At 40.2% G+C, this 25,480-nt stretch overlaps 1 protein-coding gene across 1 annotated transcript in view; it reads left to right on the top strand.

Annotated features, from left to right (window-relative positions):
* Positions 1 to 25,480, top strand: part of cdkal1 (CDK5 regulatory subunit associated protein 1-like 1) — a 270,459-nt gene that overhangs the window by 93,398 nt on the left and 151,581 nt on the right. The window contains exons 7-8 of the mRNA XM_042489706.1: positions 972 to 1,092; positions 21,131 to 21,234. Coding sequence (XP_042345640.1) covers positions 972 to 1,092; positions 21,131 to 21,234 — 225 coding nt within the window. The remainder of the gene's footprint in view (positions 1 to 971; positions 1,093 to 21,130; positions 21,235 to 25,480) is intronic.

Here is a 25,480-nt window from a genome sequence, read left to right as displayed (position 1 = left end):
GCAGAAGCATGAAACTTAAGAAACTGCAATTGACACTATTGTTTGAAATAAACTGACAAATTAACTCTCAGGTATTATACACCAATCAGCTGAAACGTTTAAACCACTGACAGGTTTAGTGAATAACATTGATTATCTTGGTACAATCCAATGTTCTGCAGGGAAACATTGAATTCTGTTGTTCATGTAGATGCCACTTGACACACACAACCACCCCTAAACACCACTGCAGAGTGGCAGTGGCACTCTTTGATGGCAGTGGTACTCCATCGGGGCAATGCACCATGCCACACTGCAAAATCTTCTGGGGAGTAACACTATTTACGGACTTAAAAAAAATGTAAATCTTATTCACCCATAAAACATTTGCTTTTTTCTCTAACTCCTTGCAACCTAAAATAGTGTTGATAGTGCCACTTTGCATTGGGCATATCAAGACTGGCCGCACTCAGCTCCTGCTTAGCTGCAATACAATGAAATCCTGAAAGAAAACACAGTGACTGAAGCAAAAGAAAATGTCCGAATCGTTGTTTAAATGAATGTTTCAATACAACTTAAATGTATTTGTTTTACTCTCTTCTAAACAAGTGAATACTTGTTATCCCTACATTTTCCACTCAGGAGGGATTCGCTAGTTGTGTTTGTGGGAAGAGGTTGTCTTCATATCTTTTTTTTTTTTTGCGTGTGTGTGCAGTGATATAACTATCTAGACTAAACTGTTTTTCTGGTCTCACCATCCTTCTTTATTTGTATGCTCATGAACAGTGTTAACTATTTCTTCTAGCTGTTTGCTCTGCAGAGCAGAGAAATTCATTTATCTTTCAGGAAAACTGATATATTTAGTGTTCATTTTTAACATGTGTCACAGGACACACAATAGTCCACATATAGGTTTGTCACATACACAATAAATAAACTACAGGGAAAAATGTTTTCACCTTACAAAAGGATTGTGACATTTGTTGTTTCAGGCCACTCAGTCCGACTGTTGGGTCAGAAGAAAGATGGAGGCCGGAGGCTTGGAGGAGCTAGACTGGACCTGCCCAAAATCAGGAAAAACCCTCTCATTGAAATCATCTCCATTAACACCGGGTAGGATACAGACACACAAACAGTGAACACAACCGCCAGTACGGTATATAGTGCGTGTGTGTGTGTGCTCTCTTTCTCTCTCTTTCTTTGCACTACCAATTAAACAGAGCGCCCCTGTGCTTCTAATTTTATCAGTTTCACATGGTTTGCTTGGGGTGTGTGTGTGTGTGGAAGTGTGATTGTATGTGCATGTACATATAGTGTTATTGTTATGTTGTTGTTAAAACATAAATGCATCAGAAACCCAACAGGTGCACAGCCTTTTGTCTCAGCTTCATTTTGGCTTCTATAATGAAAAACAGAAAAAGCAAGCCCAGCTATATAGATAGACCCTTCCTTTATCACCATTTTCATCATTTTCATTTTTTTCGCACCATAAACCATACTGTGATGTTATGTATCATCCTGTTACAACTCTATGTGTTTCTGCCCATTATGTCACTAGCATTGAGTTATACTTTACTCCAAACCGTTAAGCCAAGACAGCAGTTTTTATAGTGTAGATAAATATTGTAGATCAACATTATAGATGGATGGATAGGTGGGTATGTAGAGAAACTTGACCACTACTATGTGTGCAGATGTGCAAGCACAGACACTCACACTCACACATGTACACCCACATTTTTATGAGCTAATTTCATGTTGTTTACAGATCTGTGTGTCCCCACTAACCCATGTGCTGAATTCTCAGCGGGCTAGTTAAAACGGGTTACGACAGACTAATTCCACTGTGCTGGGCCTCCACTGATGATAATCCATCAATCATTCTCCTGCACGTCTTCAATGTCTGTATACTAATGGCCCGACTCACAAGGCGAGAAAGTAAATAACTTGTAGACATCGTGCTGGTGTTACATGAGACCACAGCTTTCTGGGTTTAGATAAATACTCTTTTGTTCTTATTTGGTCAAGCCCTTTAGCTTTTCAGCTAGCTGTCAAGAAAACAAGCCTCAGCTGCTGCTAATCACCACCTCAAAGTTATAGACATCACACGTTCAACAATACATTATCTCTCGATTTAGGAATGTTGCATGTGCATTTGTTATAGTCAGTGAGGGGGTTTCAACATTTAACAGGAATTTCCATCAGTGTTTGTGAACCCTCAGGGCTAATTACAGCAACATCCTGGTCCATGTTACACAGTGACCCACGAACAAGAAGGCTGTGACCTGTTCTCAGGTCCTCACCTATGATTTATAATGGCGTAATTGCCAGAGTAGACATTTTTATGATTATTTTGGTTGTGCTAGATGATGCAGTGGATACATTATGATGCTGTGTGTTGACAACATCACCATACTTCACATTGTTGCAATAAATGTCATACATTTCCATTTTGTGCTTGTTATTGGGGAACATTTGTCATCAAAAGCCTGTTCAAGACAGAAATGTTGCGCTGTTATTCTGCCTCGCTGATTTGTATAAACATATGATTACAGAATTTTGGGGGCCTTGGTGCTGTGGAGGAAGTAACAGGGCCGAATCTTTGTTAAATGGGGCCCGGCAGGACACCCCCACTAGCAGGGTTCGCGGAAGATGCTTGAATTTTGGGGAAAAGAAATCAAGTATTGGAAACCCTTGGAAATAGCCCCCTTTTTGACAAAGTGCTTAAATGTGCTTGAAATTCAAGTGAACCACATAACGCTGTCTTATATTTTGGACGCTTCGTCCATCGAGCCATTATAATGAAATAGTTTAGAGTCAGAAGTTGCTTATCTTTTCCTTTTTTTTTAATTCTCACGTGTCACTGTTTAGCAGTGCGCTCTCCCTTTTCTTTCTTCCTCGCCCTGATGATGTTCCGCCTGATGTTGTAGTTTTTCTTTACTTTGCTCCACTCTGAAAACCCCAGCAAAACCAGTAGGCCTGAGTATGTTGCAATGGCTAAAATTAACATAACTCAGTAAGCAGGCTTTTCCCCTCTCTTTAGCGGTGCTCTGATGTAATTGTTTTGCTGGGGTTAACTGAAATTAAAAGCTGCATCACTACAGTTTATTCTGTTTTGAAGATGATTTTTCCTTTCTTCATGATGTGCACTCCTTTTTTCCTGATATCAGGCAGAAAATTAATTAGTTGCTTTGAACGAGAAAAAAAAACACACGCCTTAAAAAGTACATGAAAACGCTTGAATTTCAGTTTGTAAAGTCCGTGTGAACCCTGCACTGGACATCCTCTTTGTTGCATTTCATGTCACACCTCTGTTGCTTCTGGAACTCAGAGATGCTGGAACATTATGCTGGCGTTGTTTATTTCAGTGTAAAGATAGCAAATGAGGGATTTTCTTTGAGGCAGTATTGAAAAATCTCAGTTTAAAAATGAGCTAAAAAAACATGGATTGCAAACATTCCTGGAAGTCTATCATAAGCAAAAATCTAGCTTTCGTGTGACATTTTTGTCTGCCTTACATGTTTAATAACATTGTGTCATGATCATTTTCCAGACTTACCGTACTCCCAGCCTTAATTCCAAGACGCATCAACTCCATCCTGTTAGTGCTTTCCTCCAGTTGAGTTTTCTCTCGATGTTTTTGATCTTCATTGGTCTTTATTCCGGACTAAAGCTTCTTAGACTACACTAAATCTAATATTACTAGAAAAAACTGTGAGTCCAGCTGGTTTAGCTCTTATTTTGCGGATGACCCAGCACTTCTGATTGGCATGTTTAAAACGCAAAATGGGAGCTCTGTGTCCAAAAGAAAATACAACCTCTTGCTACAACCGCTGCAGGGTAATCATGTTGGCCAGCACTTTCCTGTTTTTTCCAAAGTCTCATTCACTGCTTCCCTGTAAACCATTGCTTAAAATTGGCCACTGGTGTCATATGATTGGTTTATTCTTGATGTTTTGTCACGAACAGTTACAACAGGGGCAGACACACTTATGCTTGTGGCTCTCTCTAAGCATCTGTGTATCATTTTGGTTATTGTTGGTAAATCCCTTTCAGTTGCCTCTGGGTCGCTATCAAATCACAATCACAGAGTGGATATCTGTAGTCAGTGTACCTGCCTCTCTGAATCTCTCTATGTGTGTGAGCGTCTGTGGGCCATCCAGTCAGGATGTGTGCAGATGTCAGTCCCTTGCCAGCCTCCCTCCAGCAGGGGGTATGTATCTGATCCAAATGAACTCACTGTTGTTTTTCAGAAGGGTCAGGCTGGCTACAAATAAATCCCTTTGTTTTTACTCTTCTAACGGGAACTCTTTTTGGAGGCAGGAGGATTACACGAATGTGTTGTGACTGGGTGAATCTCTTGCAAATCACGCTAGTGTTACTGAAAATCCCGGCTTAATGTGTGCTTTTGTGTGATTTTGTCTGTCACTGGTGTCACTAATTTGATAGCTGTCTCGTGTGTTGTGTGTGTGTGTGTGTGTGTGTTGTGTGTGTGTGTGTGTGTGTGTGTGTGTGTGTGTGTGTGTGTGTGTGTGTGTGTGAAGGAAAATGGAGAGAATGTGCTCTTTATGTGGTCTGTTTTTAGATTATCTGTTTTAAATATTCTGCTGAGGTAGTAGTGACATCACTGGTGACATTTGTCAGCTGAAGAAACAGAGAGATCTTTGTCTGACACAGACACACACACACACGCTCAACATCGGTTGCAGTTGTTCTCCAAACTGCCTCTGCGTCAGACGAGAACATTTGAAACCATTAGCTTGAAGTGTGTGTGGCCTTTAATGTCTCCAGTTTGTAGCCAGTTTGTCTTTTTGTGTGAGCATGTGGCATCCCTTTGTTTTCTGATTTCAAGTTGATGTCGTGATGGTGGAGTTCTTCCACAGGTTATTTGCAGGTCCTTGAAAAGCTTTGAATCCAATTCAATTCTAGGGCCTTAAGTATCAACATATTTTTAATTTTAATTTTTACTTACTATGTAATGAGAGAACAAGTTGAACAGTATACAGCATCGTCATTGTTAGCAATTAGCGTGTTGATGTGAGCATTTAGCTTCAGTACAGCCTCATAGAGTGGCTTGCATTGTTGTATATTGTATTGTCTTTGATCCGATCACAAGTGGGCACATTTCTTTTGTAGTAGTGGTTAGGGAAATGCATCCTAATTCTTCCCCAACAAGGCCGTCAGTGCAGGACATGGTGATATCAGGTGATCTGCTCTTTCTGTGCACAGAGAGTGTGTGTGTTTGTGTATATACCCTGAGATCTGCCACATACCCCAAACTCCCTTTTTACACAGAAAAAAAAACCTTCTCCTACTTTTTGTCTAGTGATCATCCTTACATTCATATTCTTAAATAAAACCCATTTCCTCATTTCATATTAATCTGCACAGAGTAATTTTAGACTACATTCGACAGATGGACCTATTGTACCTTCGCCTTCACTTTATTAGTGCAAATCCTCACAACAGCCTGGCGTAGAGTTTCACCTGGGACTACCTATGAAAATTTAATTTCATGTTCAAATTGATTCACAATATTAGTTTCATTAAGTTGCATATTAATTTCATTTGGACCTATTAAACCCAAATTAGATCCCCCCCCCCCCCCCCCCCCCGTCTATTTTTATCCCCCCCACACAGAAGATCCTGCTGACCATTTATCCCCATCAGAAAATAAATTCAATGTAGTCCAGCAAAGTCGTCAAATGCCCTCTGGCTTTGTATTAGAAAGGCGTTGTCAGGTTTCTCCTGGGCCATTAGCACAGTTATTTTGAGTCATCTTTACTTGACACATTAATGAGCAGAAGCCCTGATTAGTTCTATGAAAGTTCAGTCCAAAAGCAGCATGTCGCAAAAAATGATATTGCCATTTTCAACTGTGAACAATTAATAATAAACTAATAATTTGTTTGCTTTTGAGGGTCTCAGTTTGATTCGTTAATTTCCTTGCAGAAAAGGAGTATCCCAAATCTAGTAGAGATGGAAAGGACAGATGCTGAATGATGTTTCATTGGATATTTATTGAAGATTCAATTTTATGGTTTACTTTGAAAGCACTAATGACAGCAAGTGTGTACTAGCTTCCATGCAGTTGTTTTTGACTATGTCATATTTGAGTTCTATTCATTAAATGTAATCAATTTTGTGATAATTTGGTCTATCTGTTGTGGTCCATAAAAATACTTAAATGAATCCAATCTCAAATATTTTTAAATAATAATTTCACCACCTTTTTATGTGCAACATCATGAATAGATGTCCAAACAGCATAATAGCTCTAACCTCTTAGGGGACCTTGCATCTGGAAAGTTAACAGGCTCCTGAGGATGAAGTGACACAAAAGGCACAAAAATGAAACAGAATCAATCTCTGCCAAGGTTTTTAGGCAGTTTCTCTTCAATTATTGCTTTTAAACAGCTTTTGATAAAGGTAACAGATTTTGAGCGAGGTACACCTTTACACCTCCAAAGTTTAGATTTGCAGCTATATAGCGTAAAACTTTTTCACAGGCTTTGCAGGGGCCGTTGAATGGTCAGTGAGAGCGGTGAGGCAGTGCGGGGAGCTGTAGCTGATGAATAAAAAGAGTAAAAGAGAAAAATAGAGGACATACACACACTGTTGGTGAATTTAAACATAAGATTTGTTGAGGCACTTTGCATTCAACCCTATTCATGCTCCTGATGTTGACTCCCGCTGATGTCAGGCTTGTGCTCTTTAACTGGCTTATGTTCCAGTCGCCAGTGTGTAGTTTGGGGTTGTTTCTTGTGTTTGTTTCTTCCTTTTTTCAAACAGATCAGCCTGAGGGCAGAGTTCCTTTTTCATACAACCTCAGACTGGAAAAAGACTTCTCTGTCTTTCTAATGCTCTGTTTTGTGTCCCAGTTTTAGCACGCTTGATACTATTAGGAAAATTGGTGCGTGTTATGTGTGTATTTTGCCCTAGGCTACACCATTGGTCCCTTCATGCTCTTTGTATATCTATATGTGTGTGTATTTGTTGTCAGTGACAGTAAAAGCCCCTTTGTGAAGAAGTTAAATCGTGATGCTGCAGTGTCATAAACAAAGAATTTATAGCCACTCAGTCAGAATGGTTCATTAAACTTGTGTGTGTGTGTATTTGTTGCTGCGCCTGTTTGTGTGAACCATTGCCATTAGACTCCAGGCATTAAAACACAAACCTTTTGTTCCACAGTTACAGCTCATTTCATTTCATTATCTATCTCTTCCCTGTTCTCTATTTAGTCACATTTTTGGCAGCCATAGTCCCTGTTATTGTTTTTGCACTGTGCTAAAAGTCAGGTGTTAATAATCCTCTGCTCTCACCCCAAACCAATAACCAACTTCATCACTCGTATCCTCCAGGCAGGCAGGTAGATAGCATGACACAGAGGGACACAGAGTCTTGTGCTTTGAGATCTCTCTCAGATACCTCGCTGATTTTGAACCAGCTCTGTATCATAACAAAATGGCCAGTGTATATAAATGAACTGTGGTAAACTCTCCATATAACCAGAACCTAGATCTGTGTTCCCAGTAAAACTCCCCTGGATGATGCATTTTGAGTCGTAAGGGCTATATAGAAGTGGGTCAAGAGACAGACCCACACCTCTCTCTCAATCTCAGACCAAAATCCGTTCAAACTGTAAAACCAGGCAGCTCTGATCAGATATAAACCAAGATGCGCTCCCTATTTCTCTCCTGAAATGTTTTCAGAAACATATTTTAGTGCTGTGGAGTTTAGAAACATGTATAGCTGCAGACATGTTCTTTTTGTAGTGTACCTGACATGCCCCTACAAATTATGCCCACCAATAGTACAAGACGAACCACCATTGCGATAGTTATATGAGCCTTATTATAATGCAACACTGTGGTGGAAAAAATATGAGGGCAGACATATAAATAATCCACTTTATAATACAGGAAGATGTGATTCACTGTATGACAAACAGGTTGTAACCCTTACCATTACCTTAACCCTCACCTTAACTGCTTTTAACCTAATACTTAATAGTTAGCTTATTAATAACTCATCACACTTTTGCAGGCACTTCTGCTTCCAGGCCAAAGGGAAAAGGAGGCTGATCGTGGACTGTCGTAGAGGTATGGCAGGCGAGTCATGTGGTTAGTGGGCGGGTCACGTAGCTGCTCCAGCCACAGCTTCACGGTCTCCTGCATAGTCAAAACTTTGATCAAACGGTAAATCTAAGATGCTCTGATCAAATACAAACCAAGATGCTGTTACTGAGTTTCATATTTGTTGCCTGAAATGTTTCAGAAACTGTTTTAACTTCCCTTTTCACTGTAATAGGACATTAGCCGCCATTGTGTCAAACGAACAAGTTTGCATGACGTCACCCACCAGAGGGAGTGTTTACTGGTCCAGTGCGGAGCTGTGCATTGTGGTTGTTGTAGGTTTTCTACCTTTTGAGCAAAAGCAAATGCCACAGCCCTTTTTCTCTTTTTTCCCTGGTTATGTAGCACCAATCTCAAAAGTACCCTGGTTTATTAAAAGATCATCTTTCCAGTGGTGAATTTTTCTTTAAAGAAGTCTGTGCTTCTGTTTAAAGCCTGTGTGAATATTATGACATTGTCAAAGTTATGTTTAGCATCTGTGGTTGTGCATGATGCAAATATTTTTTATTGATAATTCCTAAACTGTTTTCTTTCTTAGCCATTTTCATGATACTGTAAAAATATTTAGCTTGTGTTGGGTTAATGTTTTCCCTTTGCCACTTTCTGCACATAATTCTCCTTCAAATGCTTTCAGGGTTAGACTAAGGATAGGTCGATAAATAGAGATGCTGCCATCTCTTGAATAAAAGCAAACATTGAAGGATTTAATACATAATACATTTCAACAGTCCTGGTTTTTGTTACGAGTGGAAATTTTTTCCTCTCTGAGATTCTGGCCTCACCTATCCAGGGAGTATAAAAGATAACCTTGGAGCCTGTACAGCATTTTATCCTCTTTTCTTTGTTCAGCTCCTTCTATTCAGTTCCCCGTTTTTTCACCTTCTGACACCAATAGTAACATATTTATCTGCTTAACGGAAAGCTAATTTAATCTGGCCATTAAGCCATGTTGAATATTGCACCATGCCATTGTCAGGATTTTCAAAAGATTTTTAATGCCTTTTTAAACATGAATGTTTTGAATGCTTTACTCAAGCTACATAGTATTAATCTCTAATCATATTTTGTGTTGTTTTCTATTCTATTCATTTTAGTGGCTGGCTACAATCATAAAGGATTTGAACATGTTAGTGGCTCATTTCTCTCAGACCTTTATCCCTGCCAAATCCTTGATTTCTATAATCACTAATAATCACCGTAGCGAAATACTCAGACGCGTGCACACACACAATGTAAACATAGCTGGTAGACACAGAGTAAAAAATGTCTGTGTGCTTGAGTGTTTGCGAGCATTTTGAATATGTTTGTGTTAGCTGATAGGCCCCCAGTGTGTTAGCTGCTTGTTTCCTGTGATTTGCGTCTGGCTGCCACAACTTCTCCATCCTCTCTCCTTGCCGACACAGTGGAATAATAGGTCTTATCAAGCTTGCTGCTGACCTTTACATAGATGTGTGTTAACCATTGTGACCACGGTGTAATGCTCAGGGCTTTAGCCAGCTGAGAGAGGAGTAAATTTGGGGTCACAGACGTCTAGGTGAATGGAAAAACAATAAGCCTCAGAAAAGGCAGGGCAAAAGTTAGGACTTGGCTGTAAACGCACAAACACAGCAATCCTGTACTACCTTAAAAAAAGGTTGAGACAATAATATTTCATGACTCCTGACCGAATGTTACCCCGGCAGGGTCAGAATAATGCCCATATTCTAAAGAAGAAGGCTACATACAGACAGAAGTGAGGTATTTAGGATTATTGATTTTAGGTCAAAGTGCCATTTAAAAAAAACATCAAAATAGACAACTAAGAAATAGTCCCTTCCCTTTTGGCTTGTAGCAGTAATCTTCCTGGGTCAGCCAAGGTAATAAGGGAGGAGGTGAGGATGCTGTCAGACAAAGCTGTGTTTTTGTTGGGTTTTTTTGACTATGTTTTTCAGCTTTTGAGAAGTCTTTGAAACAGCGTGACAGCAGATTCAGTATGACAACAGCCAGTTTTTCTTTTTGTACATATAGTTGATTAGATTTGTTTTTAATAATTTAATTTTCCATATTTTAACAAATCAGGTAACTCAAGGTTACTTGCTGGTCGTCATTTTTGTGTGTATTTGATCATCAAAATAAGAATAACTGAGTGTTTGTATTGTGTATGTGGCTTTGTTTGTGTGCATATACTTTAAATCTACTGCTGGATAATGACACACTTACATCAGAAGTGGTACAGTTAAGTGTGTTATTAATGCCAAGGTCTGGCCGTCACATCACATTCACACACACAACTACAGTACAGCTTACAGCTTTTTTTCTGAAATAGATTCATAAAAAAATAATAAAAGTAGGGCTCTACTATGCGACTCAGATTCATGTCAGTTGGATTGGATTTGGCTATTCAATGCAAATGTTTGACTTTTCATTCCTTTATTTCCTTTATTTTTGTTTGAACAGGTCTCAGCTGAACATTCAGTGACATTCACCTAATAGAGTAAACAAGCTAACTACGCAAATGTCTGACAATGTGAATGTGCAACAACATTTTTTTGACAAAAGAAGATATCAAGCAAAAGGGCGCCGAGTAGCATGAAAGCAAGGAGCAAAAGCAAGCTAATAGCTAATACACTGCACAGGGACCGACCAAAAAAAAAAACCCCAAACAAAACAGAACAAACAAAAAAACTAAAACTGTTTGTCTTGAAGAAATCTCAGTTGACGAAGTGCTCCCAACTGATTATTTGAATCTCCAACTTTTAGGGGACAGTTTTAGATGAAAACACAGTGTAACGGGAAAAAAAGATTCAAAGACTGACACTTTGTTGCAGTTCACAATCACTGGAAAACTTGTGAAACAGTTCTTTTGGCTTGTGAAGTTCATCACGGTTGCATCAGTGTGTGGGAGTTTGTACAGCTTCTTCTCCAGCACTGTAAGTTGCAAGGACACTTTCTTACACAGCTGGAAGAAATCTTAACAGCAAAGAGGCATAGTACACACTGACCTGTCGATGGAGCTGTATTTTTCGAATTTACGTGAAAAAAAAATCCTTTTTCTATTGCAGGTGTTACAAACATCAGCTCCTCTAGAATACACATCAGAGTCTCCTCACCACACCTTATCCTTTTTCCGCATTTCCTTACTGTCACATCCAGTTAACTTTCCAGTTTATACACATTGTTCAATACTCTTTTTTTCTTAGATTGACTGTTATCATACTGGTGCTCTTTCATGCTTTTCAGCACATCAATGACAGTCTTCAGCACCTGATAGTTGTGCTTCACTTCCTCAGTTCCAATCAGCACGCCTCAGAGCTTCCTCCGCTGCCAAATCCTTTTCTTAGCGCTCTTTGCAACAATTTCTGTTTGGAGATCAGTAGAACTCAGCACATTGTGTTTTTTGATGCCAGAGGCCGTGACGTTGTGGGGTAAAAAAGACACAGCACGGCTCACACTTTATAATAAAGACTATCGCTAAAGAATAGTAGAGCCACTATAAGAATAGAGGAGGCATTTTTGGTGATAAAAGTCGCTGATAAAAGAGAAAGGGGAGCACGGTACTGAGACACAGGGAAAAACGTGAGGAGATGGGAAGTCATTAGCCAAGTTAAAAGCAAATTGAATCAGGCCTATGTGCTCTTTTGTAATTTGAATATCTCTAGCAATTACAGTGTGGAAGTGAATAAGGCCTGTGAGAATGAGGAGCCACTTTCCCCTTGAGTTGCCACAAAGAGACATACGAGGAGTCTCTCTTTTTTCCCCTCTTTCTCCGACACGCAAACTTTATCCAACAACCGAAGCGTCTATGTCAGCTCCAGCTTGAGACTCCCTTTTTGACAATAATATCACCGCCACCGGGGTTCATGTGATATTCACTGCGGATGATTTGTACTTATCTCTCCCCTCATCTTAAAAGCAAATACACAAGCCACGTTGCACTGCTCTACTTGAATGCGTTTTCATTTTGTTGATCACTGGTCAATGATCTCATCTTTTCTTTTCTGTGTTGTTTCTCTCCCCGAGGAGCGGGGTGAAAATGCATCATGTGAAGCAGCAACAAAAGAGGGAAAATGTGCTGATGTGCCTCAGAAAAGTCGAGTTACAGAGGAGTGAAGGGTGTTTACACAAGGGTTTCTGATCACGTACATATGTGTGTAGGATTGCGTGAATGCATGGATGCGCAATATACACACACAATCCCTTTTGATTTTGCACTTTAGCACACACACACACACACACCCCCACACACACAAAGGAATTCCCATTTTCTTTTTCTATTTCATTCCCGACACACGATCATATGCAGACATGCCTCCACCCACTCACACACACACACATACCCACACCTCTCGCTATGTACCATGGTGGCCTTTCCTGCTGTTTATCAAACCAATGTATGGGTAGTTTTCAGCTCCACTGGTCTGAACATATTATTCCATTTCCCCTCTTCCCCACTGCTTAACACACAAACACACAAATAGATGCCCGACACACACACACACACACACACACACACACACACACACAAACACACAAACACACACACTCTCCATCCACCGTTCTTCCTACTTACTCACCAGGAGAGACTTTGCTCCCCACAGTAAATCCAAAAGATTGATGTGTCTCCTTGGACAAAATGAGATTGTGTGTCATTACAAGGCATTACACTACAGAACCCCTGAGTAACTGAATTAGCCCCAGTGAGCAAACATGTGTTACACACACACACACACACACACACACACACACACACACACACACACACACACACACACAGATCGTCTTACAGGTTATTTGCACAAACCTGTGTCCTACATATTTCATTCCATGAGGCAGTCATCAAGACAGAAACATCAACCCAAAGATGAGGCTTTCTTTCTGTGACTAAAACATGAAGCGTGTCATTTTGTTTGTAGGGTGGTCTTGTACATATGCAGTGCAGTCAGATTATACGGACAGTGACGCATTTTTTTGTTGTGTTGTTACCAGTGCGTTGGACTTTAAACAGGAAAATTGTCGCTTAGGTCAGATCCTTTTGACTTCAATGTGAGGATGCGTACCTCAGCAGTGAATCAAATGAAGTTTGCAGGAACTGTAATCCTTTTTATAGATAATCTCTCATTTTTAAAGTCATAATGTTTGATGACCTACAGTTGTATGCAGACGTTTGGTATGTTCTGTGGTGATGCCCAATCTTCACTATACCTCTGAGTCAGTCAGTCAATAAGGCTACATCACCATTGTGGCGCTCTGATCGAGTATCATACCAAGCCAGAGTGCTCAACGTTCAGTCATTTTTTGAGTTTAACCCTGTTTCTGGCTTTGCAGTGTGCAACCAATGAAGTGACAGGTGGCTGGGATGCACCCAGCGTCTTAAAACGCTGCCTTAACATCTTAGAATATTGGCAGCAGCACTTTGCTGCTCTCTGGCGCATGTTATTGAAACCCACGCAGCATCGCGCCATTGGGCTGATCATGTGTCGACGCATGTGTTCGTTCAACCCTGTGAAGTAGGTACTCAGTCACACAGCAACCAACCAGTGAGTTGAGATTTTACAGATTTATCAAACACCAAATGTACATCGCGAAGCAGAATGTAAAAGGTCTTATTAAAGGAAAAGTTCACCCCAAAATCAGAAGTACATAATTTGCCTCTTAATTGTAATGTTAGTTATCAGTCCCGATTATTTTAGTGTGAGTTGCAGAGTGTTGGAGATACCGGCCATAAAGATATCTGCCTTTTTTCAAATTTAATGGAACTAGATGGCACTTTTCCCAAAATGCATTTGAAAAACTCAACAGCAACGTCTCTTTCCAGAATTCATGACCCAGTAACTCAAGATAATCTGTAGACGTTGTGAGCACTTTCATGTAGGAATTATTTTTTGTGTACAGGCTCGTGCTTGTGACAGCAAATAATGTAAACATCAATGTTGTCCTCCTCTGCTGAGCTGTAACATTAGCTAGCTCAGTGGCACTGGATAAGTTCGCAGTGCATGCACACCTCCTTCCTTCCTCCTTCCTGGTACGGGAGAAAGAAAATAGTTCCGACATGAAACTGCTCACAACAAGGTCTGTGGATTCTCTTGAGTAATGGGGTCATGATTTCTGGAAAAAGGCATGGCTGTTGATTTTTTTTTTTAATGTGATTTTTTGGCGCTTTGAGCACCACAAGCTGAGTGCCATCAATTTCCATTATATTAAGGAGAAGGCAGACATCTCTACGGCCGATATCTCCAACACTTGGCAACTCCCAACAAAACGATTTAGAATGATAGAGTGTTACAGGTTAGAGGAAAAATATCTAGCTTTGATTTTGGGTTGAACTGTCCCTTTAAGCCTTCAATTAACTGCTCTGATACCTGCAGACACTCTTGTTTAGTCAGTCACTCACCTGCATAGTAACTCAGTCACCGTTGAAACCGTTGGGCTATTCAGTCACTTGTAAAGTCACCATGAGCAGATCACTCAGTCTTGCAGTGAGACGGGTGGTCTGCCAGTTACTCAGTCATCTTTAAAGTGCATCAGTAAAGTCATTTTGTCAGTCAGACAGGTTCACCATGAAAGCACCATGAAAGCATTTAATCAGTCAGTTGCAGAGTAAAGTGGCCAGTAAGGCAGGCAACAACTGTGATAATTAGCTGTCTAAGAAGTGCGACTTCAGATCAGATCTTGTACCACTCGACTTAATCAGTGTGTCTGTTGGTTCATAATAAACAAACATCATACCATTCTTGTCCAGTAACAATGGGTCGACTGATGTAGTACAAACACTGTCTCAAGGGCTGTTTAAAGTCAAAACAAGCAGTTGGGAAAACACTTGTAGTTCCTATGTAGACATGGGGTTGTGGTCTCAGACACATGCACGTGCTGTCTCTCTCCAGTCAAAACAACAAGCAAGGCTACTGTAGTAGTTACAGAAATCGAGGCTCAGCATGTGACACATTTTCTACAACACACACACGCACACAGAGCTGTTTCATTGTGCAGTACTGGGAACACAAGACTAAATAACAGAATTCAAGAGGTCAAACACACTGGTTAGATTGAACACTGAAAGACTTGGGCCCCAGCTGCATTAGGACACGCACTCATACACACACTATTCTATTCATAGATGAAAAGAAGCATGCACACACCACATGCACACATCCAACACATACAAAATGCAAAAACAATATTATGTGAAATAATGGTGAGAGAACTTTGTGTCTGTTTATTTGTCAGTCTGACCAGAGCTACTTAATGGCAGGACAGAAAAGTTCATGGCAGTCTCACAGTTTTTTTTTTAACTTTAACTCTTGACTGTAAAAGGCTTCAGACACTCAAGTAAAACCCCTTTGCTTTTGAGACTGAATTATCATTTCACAGGTCAGTTGGCCATCTCTGAAAAGTCACTGGAAAATCTTGAAAAATAGATTTAAACTCTATTACTCTAACTCTAGCGTGCTAAACCATGGCATAATTTTTTTATGTGTCAGCGTCATTTTAAAAACAGCCACTCGTTGTTTTGTGTAATAAAGCACAAAGTATGGGTCTTATTTGAGATAATAAGATAAGCAGTGTGTCACATGACCAACTTAGGAATTTTGAAAGATACATTTTTAATAACTGTTGGTTGTTGTTTAAAAAGTGTTATGATGCTAGAAAAGCACCAAATAGCACTGAAGTGCAGCCTGCGGTGTCTATGGAAAGCTGTGGCAGCTGCTTGGAGCTGCAGCCATGTGATTTTGCAGTAAAGTGTAACCAAACTAAAAGTTGGGAATTGTTGAAATTTTCATTGCAAATTGTAGCTAAAGAAAACCTGCAGACAACTAGTTAACAGATATCTGTGTCTCCTGTTGACCTGTTATAAAGAAGTTATTCCTGCCTGAAACATATGAACAGGCCTCCCCGTAATTATTGCAATGAGCCTCAGCTGCGTGCAGTGTTGTTCTGCATTAATCTTAATCATGGTTAGTCACAAGAGCCCCAAACAAGATATGAGGTATGAGGAATATTGTCTTCATTAGTCACACAGAACCATAAGCAAAGTTCCCATGTAACTTGAATGCAGCCATCTCTTACTGTGTATCAAGGGTAAATAGGATTTAGTTTTCAACCTTTCTCAAAATAACTAATCATCCTTTATTTATTACTCCATTGTGTCAGCATTCTTTGTTCCTTGACTCCACATTATTTTGCAACCTCCACTTTGACTTTGAGATGACACTAACAGTAAACTTACAGGCTTCAGGCTTTGTTGGCTCGTATAATAGCAGTTCTAAGATTTTGTTTGCTCATATACCCACTCCACCCCTTTTCCAGTCTCAACAATAAGAGCAATGAATAATCTGAGTTTACCATTTGCAAAGTGCTCAGACTTCCCCTCACAGTTTAAGCTTTGTTTTCATAATTACATCTTTAAGCCCGTACAATACGAACCCCCATGAACACACACACGCCGACACACACACACACACACACACACACACACACACAGACAAACATACACACACAGATGCACACATGGCTTAATTTGTTTATGCATAAAGCAGTTTTCTAATTATTGTGTAGAGCCTAAATGCTTATCATTGAGAAAACATTTTCCCTGCTCAACTTTCTCCCGGTCTGCGTCTATCAGATGCTGCACAAGGGAGCCTCTCCAAAGGGAACCATACTGTATTTGTGTGTGTGTGTGTGTGTGTGTGTGTGTGTGTGTGTGTGTGTGTGTGTGTGTGTGTGTGTGTGTCAAGGGAGGTTTACAAATGTATAGAGGAACCTCAGGGTTTTCCTTTCTTTGTTACCGTTTCAAGGCTGCAACTACACAATAGTCTCTCTTTCTCTTATACACACATGCTGGCACACACACACTGGGGAGGTAGCCTCTCTTATTGTAGCACATTGATGAACTACACTGTTGTCAGGTACAACAGCTACCTCTGTGGTTTAATTAACTGGGACGAAACAGAAGGGGGAGAGGACCGAAACAAAGGAGGCAAAGGAGGAAGGCTTGATAAGAAGGATAAATATTTTGTATTAATTCCACGAGTATTTCTCCATCACAACTTTGGTGTGTTGTTGTTTTTCTCATGAAATGCTAAGTTAATTTTCAGCAGTGTGAAATCATGGCATAATACTCTAAAAGTTTTCCTTGTTGCTGGGTTGAAAAGAATTAAATCTCTGTTCTTTCTCTTGTCTTCAGGAGGACAAAAAAATTGAAGCAATTCAGAATTAAGTAACACAAGCCCGGCACAATTTGAAAAGCAAAGTGTGTATGTGTCAGAGAGAGTGACGCTGCTCCCCTCCCTCAGTCTCTGTCAATGTAAGGGTGCAGACTAGTTGTCGCAGTCTATTTAGGCTGACGGAGAGGTTGAAACTGCTAATGCGTTGTTGTGATACTGAACAAATGTTCAGCAGCAGCAGCACAGTCACACAGGCTCATGAGCACACATACATATAATTGATGCAAACCACGCACGTGCACACACACACACACACGCACGCACACACACCCATGCAGGCCACTGGCTGTCTCTTGAGATTAATGTTGGTGTGATCCACTCAGCTGGGCCTGATCACATTAAGATGGATGGACCCCCTGGTGGTGTATGTGTGTGTGTGTGCGCGCACATGTAGGGCCCCATCTGTCTGTGTTTTCTCCACAGCGAGGTCTTGTGACCTAGCTGCCATCTTTAGTGCCCTCAACTACGATAAGCAATACCCTGAGAGGGAGAGATGGATGGATATATGGATAGATAGCCATATTTTCTATTGCTTTTCTGCTTTTTCCATGTGCTGACAATAAAAAATGCTCCTGGCGTTTTGGTTGTTTTTCAAAATGACTATAAAGATATTGTAGGGTTTTCAGTGGGCGCTTACAGTATGAAGGTCTTTTACAGTCCAATAAATGCAGTATAAAAGGAGTGTTCAAAAACCCATAGGTTCCATAGAGCCTCTTGCATTGCTGCTTTGACAGGTTTGAAGTAACTGATCTGCTCACTAACAGTAGCAGACTTGTAAAACTGAGCATTGCTGTGGTGTGAATGTGTAAAAGGCCCAATCCTGGTACATCTCTTGCCCATACCACTTTGCTCTTACCCCTCAGTTTTCTGAGTTTATGTCTAAGGGTAGGGTGTCCAGATTCTTATTGGAATAGAGGGGTAGAGCAAAGTGTAAGAGCTCCATGGCCGTCCAGAGCTTTTGCAGAGGCACACTTCAAACCAAGTTTGATGAGAGATCGATCACTTGATGCACTTCACCCACCCAAGTAGACCAAGCACACCCTCTCATCGCAATGGCATTCACAAGTGGCAGTGACCCCCACAGCAGAACACACCGCCATGCCACACCACAGAAGCTGTTCAGGAATGGCCTCAAGAATGTGACAAGGAACTCAAGGCATTGACCTGGCCTCAAAATTTTCCAGATCCCAAAATGATCGATCATGTGTGGGATGTGCTGGTACCCCAGAGGTACTCCTGATCCTGAGTGGGGCCTCCTTGCATCAGACTTGGCTCTGAACTGTTGCAGTGGGGTTTTGACGGCAGATCCTTTCAGTCCTGTGGGTTATGAGGTGGAATAGCGGCACAACTCTTAGATGCTTGATCACGTTCGGATCTGAAGAATTTGAAGGCCAGGTCTATGCCTTGAGCTCGTTGTCATGTTCTTCTGACCATTTTTGTACATTGTAGATGGGTGGGGTGGTGCTTGGTCTGCAAAGCTGTTTGGAGGGGTGCAGCATGTCAGGTGACATTGACATGAATGCCGAGACCCAAGGTTTCCCAGCAGAACATTACATTAGACTGTTAAGAGGTGATGATAATGTTGTAGCTGATGGGTTTACAAAGCCCACACAAGAAATCACCACAGCAGAAGATTTACAATGTCCAGCAACACTTGATTTTTCTTTTTAGGGTCTTAAATTGTTGTCCCATTTTAGGGGGGAAACCACTACCCCTTGTAAGGGGCGAGATAGCATTCGAAAATGAGGTGTAGGGGGAAAAATAAAAAATGGGATTGGGCCCAAGTGTGTAAATGTGAACCATTAGTAGAATAGCACGTAGTCTCAAGTATCCTCTGAGAAAGACGTTTAAATGGAACTTTAACATAGCTTTTGTATGCAGACTATATAACATTTTCTGTGAACCATAACCTCTGTGCACTTTCTGAGAAGTAATTTTCTCCGAAATGTCTCTCGTCTTCATCTGTGGCATCTCATGCTCTTCTTCCCCGAGCGCCTTCATTCAGTGGGCAGTGGAAACTATGAGGTTACACTTGCGTCTCTCCACTACTTCATTACCTGAACCACGAGATCAGTGTTGTTGGCCTGTTTGTGTCAAGCTTCTTGGGAATCCCTACTATTTCTCCACAAGTCTGTAACACACAGATACAGGGTTTACGCTTGTTATCTACAACAGTGTGATTTCAGAGTCACATTTGCTGCCTTGCATCACAGCATTTTATGGTTATTAATTAGCAAGACGTTTTTGACATTGCACTGCAGCGTAAAAATCCCACACAGCAAACCTATTTGGCCATTGTGACACTTTTGTTAGAGAGAAACTGGAGCTTTTGATCTTTATTTTGTGTCAAACACTTGCTTCAGTGTTCATGTGTCTTAATGGATGGTCATGTTGTTTTCGGTATGAGCAACTGGACTGCAGTCCAGTATTAGTCACAGTTTAGTTAGTTTGTAGTGAAAACAGCAAATGACATGCTGTATTTTACTTATGGGATGTTTTTAGTGCATTACATCACTTAGCAAAAGTGCCTCCATTGGGAATTGAACTCTAAATTTGGCAGTTTGAGATTCACAACTCAGCTGAGTTATATAGAAAAACAATCTTGACATGGCAAAAGGTAAAATATGACACAGTTTTAAAAGAGAAAGTAGGTTGGTCTTATTTGTCCTTTCAGTATTTTGATTTCCACAAACACACTTTTAACTATTTTACCATGCTTCACTCGTGTTTACCCAGCAGCATGTCCCTGCAACTAACTAGAGCTTTTAGTGAGTAAAAAGAAACTACTGTGGTCACAACAGTGTATATTTTTAACCCAGTGTAACAAATTTGAGGTCAGAAATGAAACTCTTAGTGAAGCAAATACAAAAAGTACTGTAAACAGTGGCCTTCCTTTTTCTTCTCTTCAGTAGTGATTTAGAGACAACTCTTGAAGAAAAGCCTCCTTCATGCTGAACAAAAACTCCCATAGAACTTAGATCGTATCATGCTTCGTGATCTGCTGTGAGGCAGGATTTCTCCTTTTTTTTTCTGCGTAATTTGTGTCTTATTTTACTTTTTCTGCTCTATGGCCAGACTCCCTCCCGTCATGGTCAATTTGTATTAAGCTTCTTTACTTTCTGTAAAACAAAACAATGTATTGAGTCTAATCTTTCTACTGCTTGCCTTAGCCTGAGAGACAGCTGTCCACGGTTACTTTGGAGCTAGCTACAGTCCTTATAAACAGTTTAGGAGAGAAAGGACAGTTTTGACTCCCTGCTTTGTTCTCCTGCGTCTGCTCTATTAGGAAGGTTTGCATGAATAGATTTCATTAAAACACTGAAAGGTCTCTTCATTCTGTCTGTCTGTGCACTCACCTTGTTTTCCACAACCTCTTCCATTCCCACTGTTAAGTTCAGTTAATTTAAGTAAAAATAGTGGCTCGATTGGTAAACTTTGAGTTGTATTGTAAGTATTTGTAACTTTATAGTTTTCTAAAATAAACAAATCAATCATCAAAGGCAGACAAATAATTGTGTAGCTCGGTTTAAATCAAGTGTAGCACAAGAGGCAAACATTTGACTCATGAAAAAAAAGTTCTCCAACTTGTGGGTATTGCACCACCTTTAGTCCATATTGAAATTTTTTAACATTTTTGTCAAATGCTTGCTTTGAATGCCTTAGATAAAAAATGTTTATATATATATATCTGTGCTTGATTTTAGCTTTTATCTGTGGCATTTCACACTAAGCGAATTGTGTATGTTTTAAGAATACCTCTCTCTGCATCCATCACTTTCTCCTTCAATCATCATCTTTCTGTTTCTGTCCTTCTAGGTGTCTGAATGCATGTACCTACTGCAAGACAAAGCATGCCAGAGGAGACCTGGCTAGCTATCCCATTGAGGAACTAGTGGAGAGAGCCAGACAGTCTTTCCAGGGTGAGTTTATTATCTTCCTCACACATGCACAGACACACAGTTACAACATGACTTTGAACTATGCTGTTTATATGCTGCATCCTGTCAAAAAACATAATTAAAAAAAAGAGGTACTTAAATGACAGTAGGGGTCATTGAATGTCAGACAAACACACTGATTAAATACTTGATTTATTTACTGAGGAACAGGGAGTGCTGCCATTGGACAATTGAAGGTGCTGATATAGGATAACTAGGGTCTTGGAGAGATGATGCCAGATGAACAGCTGTTGTGCCTTGGCATCTGTTCCTTAAGAGCAGACTCCCAGAATCCCTAATCGCACAGCAGGCCATGCCACAGCTAGAGCCGCAGGCGGGTCAGTCAAGGTCAAGTCTACACATTGATAACACACATCTCACTTACAGAGCATTTACTATATATACAGTATATTATCCATCTGTGACTTATTTATCGGTGCAATCTGTTGAATTTTTGAAAGGTTTTTGTCTGGTTTTCAATCTAAAACCTTGAACTACATCTGTACAAGCACGCACTGAAATTGATACACAAACACATAAATAGGATTCAGATTCATCCCACTTAAATTATTTCTCCTCTCTTTCTCTTCACTGGATCACAAACATCCAATCCTAATTCGTGTCAAAGTCTGCATTTTGGGTCTGTGCTCTGTGCAACAAGCTAAGGTCACTTGTCTCATCCTATTAACATTTCATTGCTCATGCACATAATTTAGCTGTAGTTCATCCTCAGAGTTTGACCCCGAATATTTTAGGAAAGCTGTGTTTGAAATCATCATCAAATCTCCAGCTCGTTTATTTAGTGTCAGTGCCCTAACAAAGACCTCATCTCTCAGAGCTGTCAAAGGTATGTACTTAAGGGACCTCCAACTTAAAAAAAAATACAATCAGCTGATGAAAGGCGGCATTTTTTAATGATGGATGCTATAGTAGCAAATTTACACTATTCCTTTATAAAAGCCTGTTTTTTTAGGTTTGACTTTCTGAACTTTTGAAGGCCGTGCTTTGAATCAGGGTACACTCAGTGTTGATGAGAGATTCGTCCAGAGATTTATGCTGGCACAAAAAACACCACTGACATGTTTTAACATTCTTCAAAAACCTTCCAGAGTTACGATTTGTGTTACTTGTGGTCACTAAACTGCTCTATGGTGTTTGACTGTGCTTTTATTAAAGCAAAGAGAAACTTCTTCACTGGAATCTTCCACAAACAGCATCCACGCTGCCAACACACTGGTCTCATTAACTCATGAAGAAGGAGTCTGGATTTTTTGGGGCAGTGCTATTGTCAGTCTTAACACAGACTCAGTTTATATGCGGGCAGTGAAAAACAAGAATATACCCTTGACAAGGACATTGCTTTCTAAATCTCATCCAGAACTCTTTAAAACAGCTGCATCCATGCCACTGCAGTGCCCGGGGGTGGGCAGTCAAGGGCAAACTCACCAGCTGCTTAAACCTTGCTGTGTGTGTGTGTGTGTGTGTGTGTGTGTGTGTGTGTGTGTGTGTGTGTGTGTGTGTGTGTGTGTGTGTGTGTGTGTGTGTGTGTGCGCCCATTAGTTGTGGGTGAGTATGCAGGGTGAAGATACACCTGCCCTTTACACTTGTCTGAAAGAAGTATGCCAGGCATAGTGTTATTTTGGGAAGACAGTGTTGTGTCACACTGCCTGTTTTACTGTCCTGAAATGCAAACATTTGATCTGAAAGCTTTTTTAATTTACTTTGTTGTTAAATTCACTTACAGCCTCCGCGACAACCATGGCCAACAAAATCAATTAAACTAATAAATGAATAAATTAATGAATCAATTAAACATTACCTGTTCTCACCATGTACTCAAGCATGAGAAGCAATTTGCATGTTTATGCATGTTAACTTGTAATAGACTTGACATTTGTTAACCATCGATGTAGAACACAATGCAGGAAGTTCAGTTTGGAGATCAGATATGAAGGGTCTATGTTTGTCTGTGCCTGAGTAATCCGTTAAAACGCAGGAAACATGAGTGTCAGAGACAGTTAGTTGTTGTTTTCAAAACGGAGAAAGAGGAAGCTGGAGGTTACCGCCTGTCATGATTTACAGACAGTAATGAGAGAGGAGAGAAATTAAGTTTCACTATCTATCCACTGATCTCCGTGGTGGATACAGTCAGCATCAAGTGTTTTAAGTTATTAAACCTTTCAAAAATTTTGTTCGAGAGAGAGCTCCAGTCATGTCCAGTCATGTCCAGTCATGTCCAGTGCATGTGACATGACTGGAGCTCCAGTCATGTCCAGAAACACTCTTCTTCATGCTGATATTCTTGTTTCTAACACATTGTGACTAAACCATCTTACATACAAATAGTCATATCGCTTTTGTGCCAAAAATAGCACGTTTTGTTTGCTTTTTTTTGTGGGAAAACCTGTTAAACATGGGCGATAGACTGCTTTCCTATTGCCAGTGGACAAATATGCCTCTGTTTTTTTCTTTTTGTTTGTTTTGCTTATTTTTTCTTGTGTATCCAGGAAATATGTCAGTAAACAGTAGAAAGCAGCATGGAGTCCCATGATAATGATCTGTTGGTTACTTATGCCAACTAAATTTTAAAAGTTGTTTCAGAGGTTGTTGTCAGCACTGCTTGGATGAAGACGTACAGACGGTTATTTTGTGGCAGCCTGTTATAACATTGCACCAGCAAAGGGGCTACATTTAGCATGTCCACCCGGATGTAGCATTTCCATCGCTGCCGATCATCGCTAATTGGTCAAAGCCCGCAAATACCCCTGACTACTGTAGTCATTTGTTCCAGGTGTGAATGCAGATTGTAAACTTTGCATTTAAAAACAAAAGCCAGATGTCAGTGTGTGTCAGTGGATTTTTTTTGTGCAGTGGGAAAGGGGCTTAAGACATACAATTTACCAGCCCAGTTTACTTATTCTTGTTGACCATTTTGTGTTTGTTTCTCACACACTGAAATACACTCACTGGAGAGTGTGATAAGCAGGATTCATCTCATGAATAATTGGCATCAATACCATTGGCCATCTAATGTATATTTTTTCTGTCACATATAATATATTTCTCTTTTGTTGAACAAATAGAATCATCTACCACATTTATGAACCAAAGGCAAGCTGTTTACTCCATCAAATATTTTTGTTAGGTTTGAAATGACATTACAGTGCCACAGCAATGCCCCTTTCTCTCTCTCACTCTCAGTCTATTAGCCACCTTTTCCTTATCTCAAACAAATTGAGCCTCACAAATAGGCCTTGCAATTCGATTTGCTATTTGATGTCTTTTAATAAAAAAAAAAAGGGAAGAGTCATTGATGTGGTAAAGGGAGATATCCGCTGTTAAATTGGCCAGTCAGCCAGTGTTGGGGGTATTTGATTGGTTTATCCCAGACAACTTTGAAAGGATTTATGGGATTTATTCAAATGCGATTTGAGGTAAATAGCTCTCTTTCCATCTGGAAAAAAAGAGAGAGTGAGTAAGTGCACAGCTTTTAAAATAATCTGAATTATTCAAATGTATGGATGTATAATTTTGAACATCAGAGAGGTTTGTTAATGTATGCAGGTAATGGAGGCTGGGGATGTCATAGGAAATGACAAGGTTGTGAGAGAGTGTGTGTCTGTGTATGGGTGGGAAGTGTGTGGGGGGTTAATATGCATAGTTTTGTGCGTGACAGAGACGTGCTGAGGAACAGTGATTGGGTGTTGGTTGGTCTGTGTCTTGGCAGAGAAGTGTGTCTTTGGGTGTTAGTAGAAATCTTAAACCATGTTCCTCTGGGTGAGAAATTCTGGAGATGGCAGATCATCAGCTCCTTTAGGTGAGTATAGGAGATAGAAGATAAACAACCTCCATCCACCAGCCAACAGACCAACAGCTCCTCCTCCTTGCTTTCCCCTCATCTTCTAAACTTAAACATCTCCTGTCTTAATAATTTTCTCACCCCTTCTGTCTCCTCTCACTTCTTCCTGTTGCTCTTCTGTCTCTCTTTTTGTCCTTTCAGTTAATGATGTCCCCCTCCCATGCTCTCCTTCTGTCTCCATATTTAAGCAGTTAATACAATTAAGAGCTGGGAGTATTTTTGGACTGTTTTCATCATCATTATCATCATTTATTTTATTTAATGCCGCAGAAAACACATTGAGAATGAACCCTCATTTTCAATGGTGCCGAGGCACAAACAACATTCAACTTCAAACAAATACCAACACAGATAAATACAAGGCTTGTA

Source organism: Plectropomus leopardus, chromosome 7 (assembly GCF_008729295.1).
Source record: "Plectropomus leopardus isolate mb chromosome 7, YSFRI_Pleo_2.0, whole genome shotgun sequence".
NCBI classification, from domain to species: Eukaryota; Metazoa; Chordata; class Actinopteri; order Perciformes; family Serranidae; genus Plectropomus; species Plectropomus leopardus.
The sequence above is the reverse complement of the archived record's forward strand: the minus strand, read 5'-3'. Positions and strand labels throughout refer to the sequence as shown.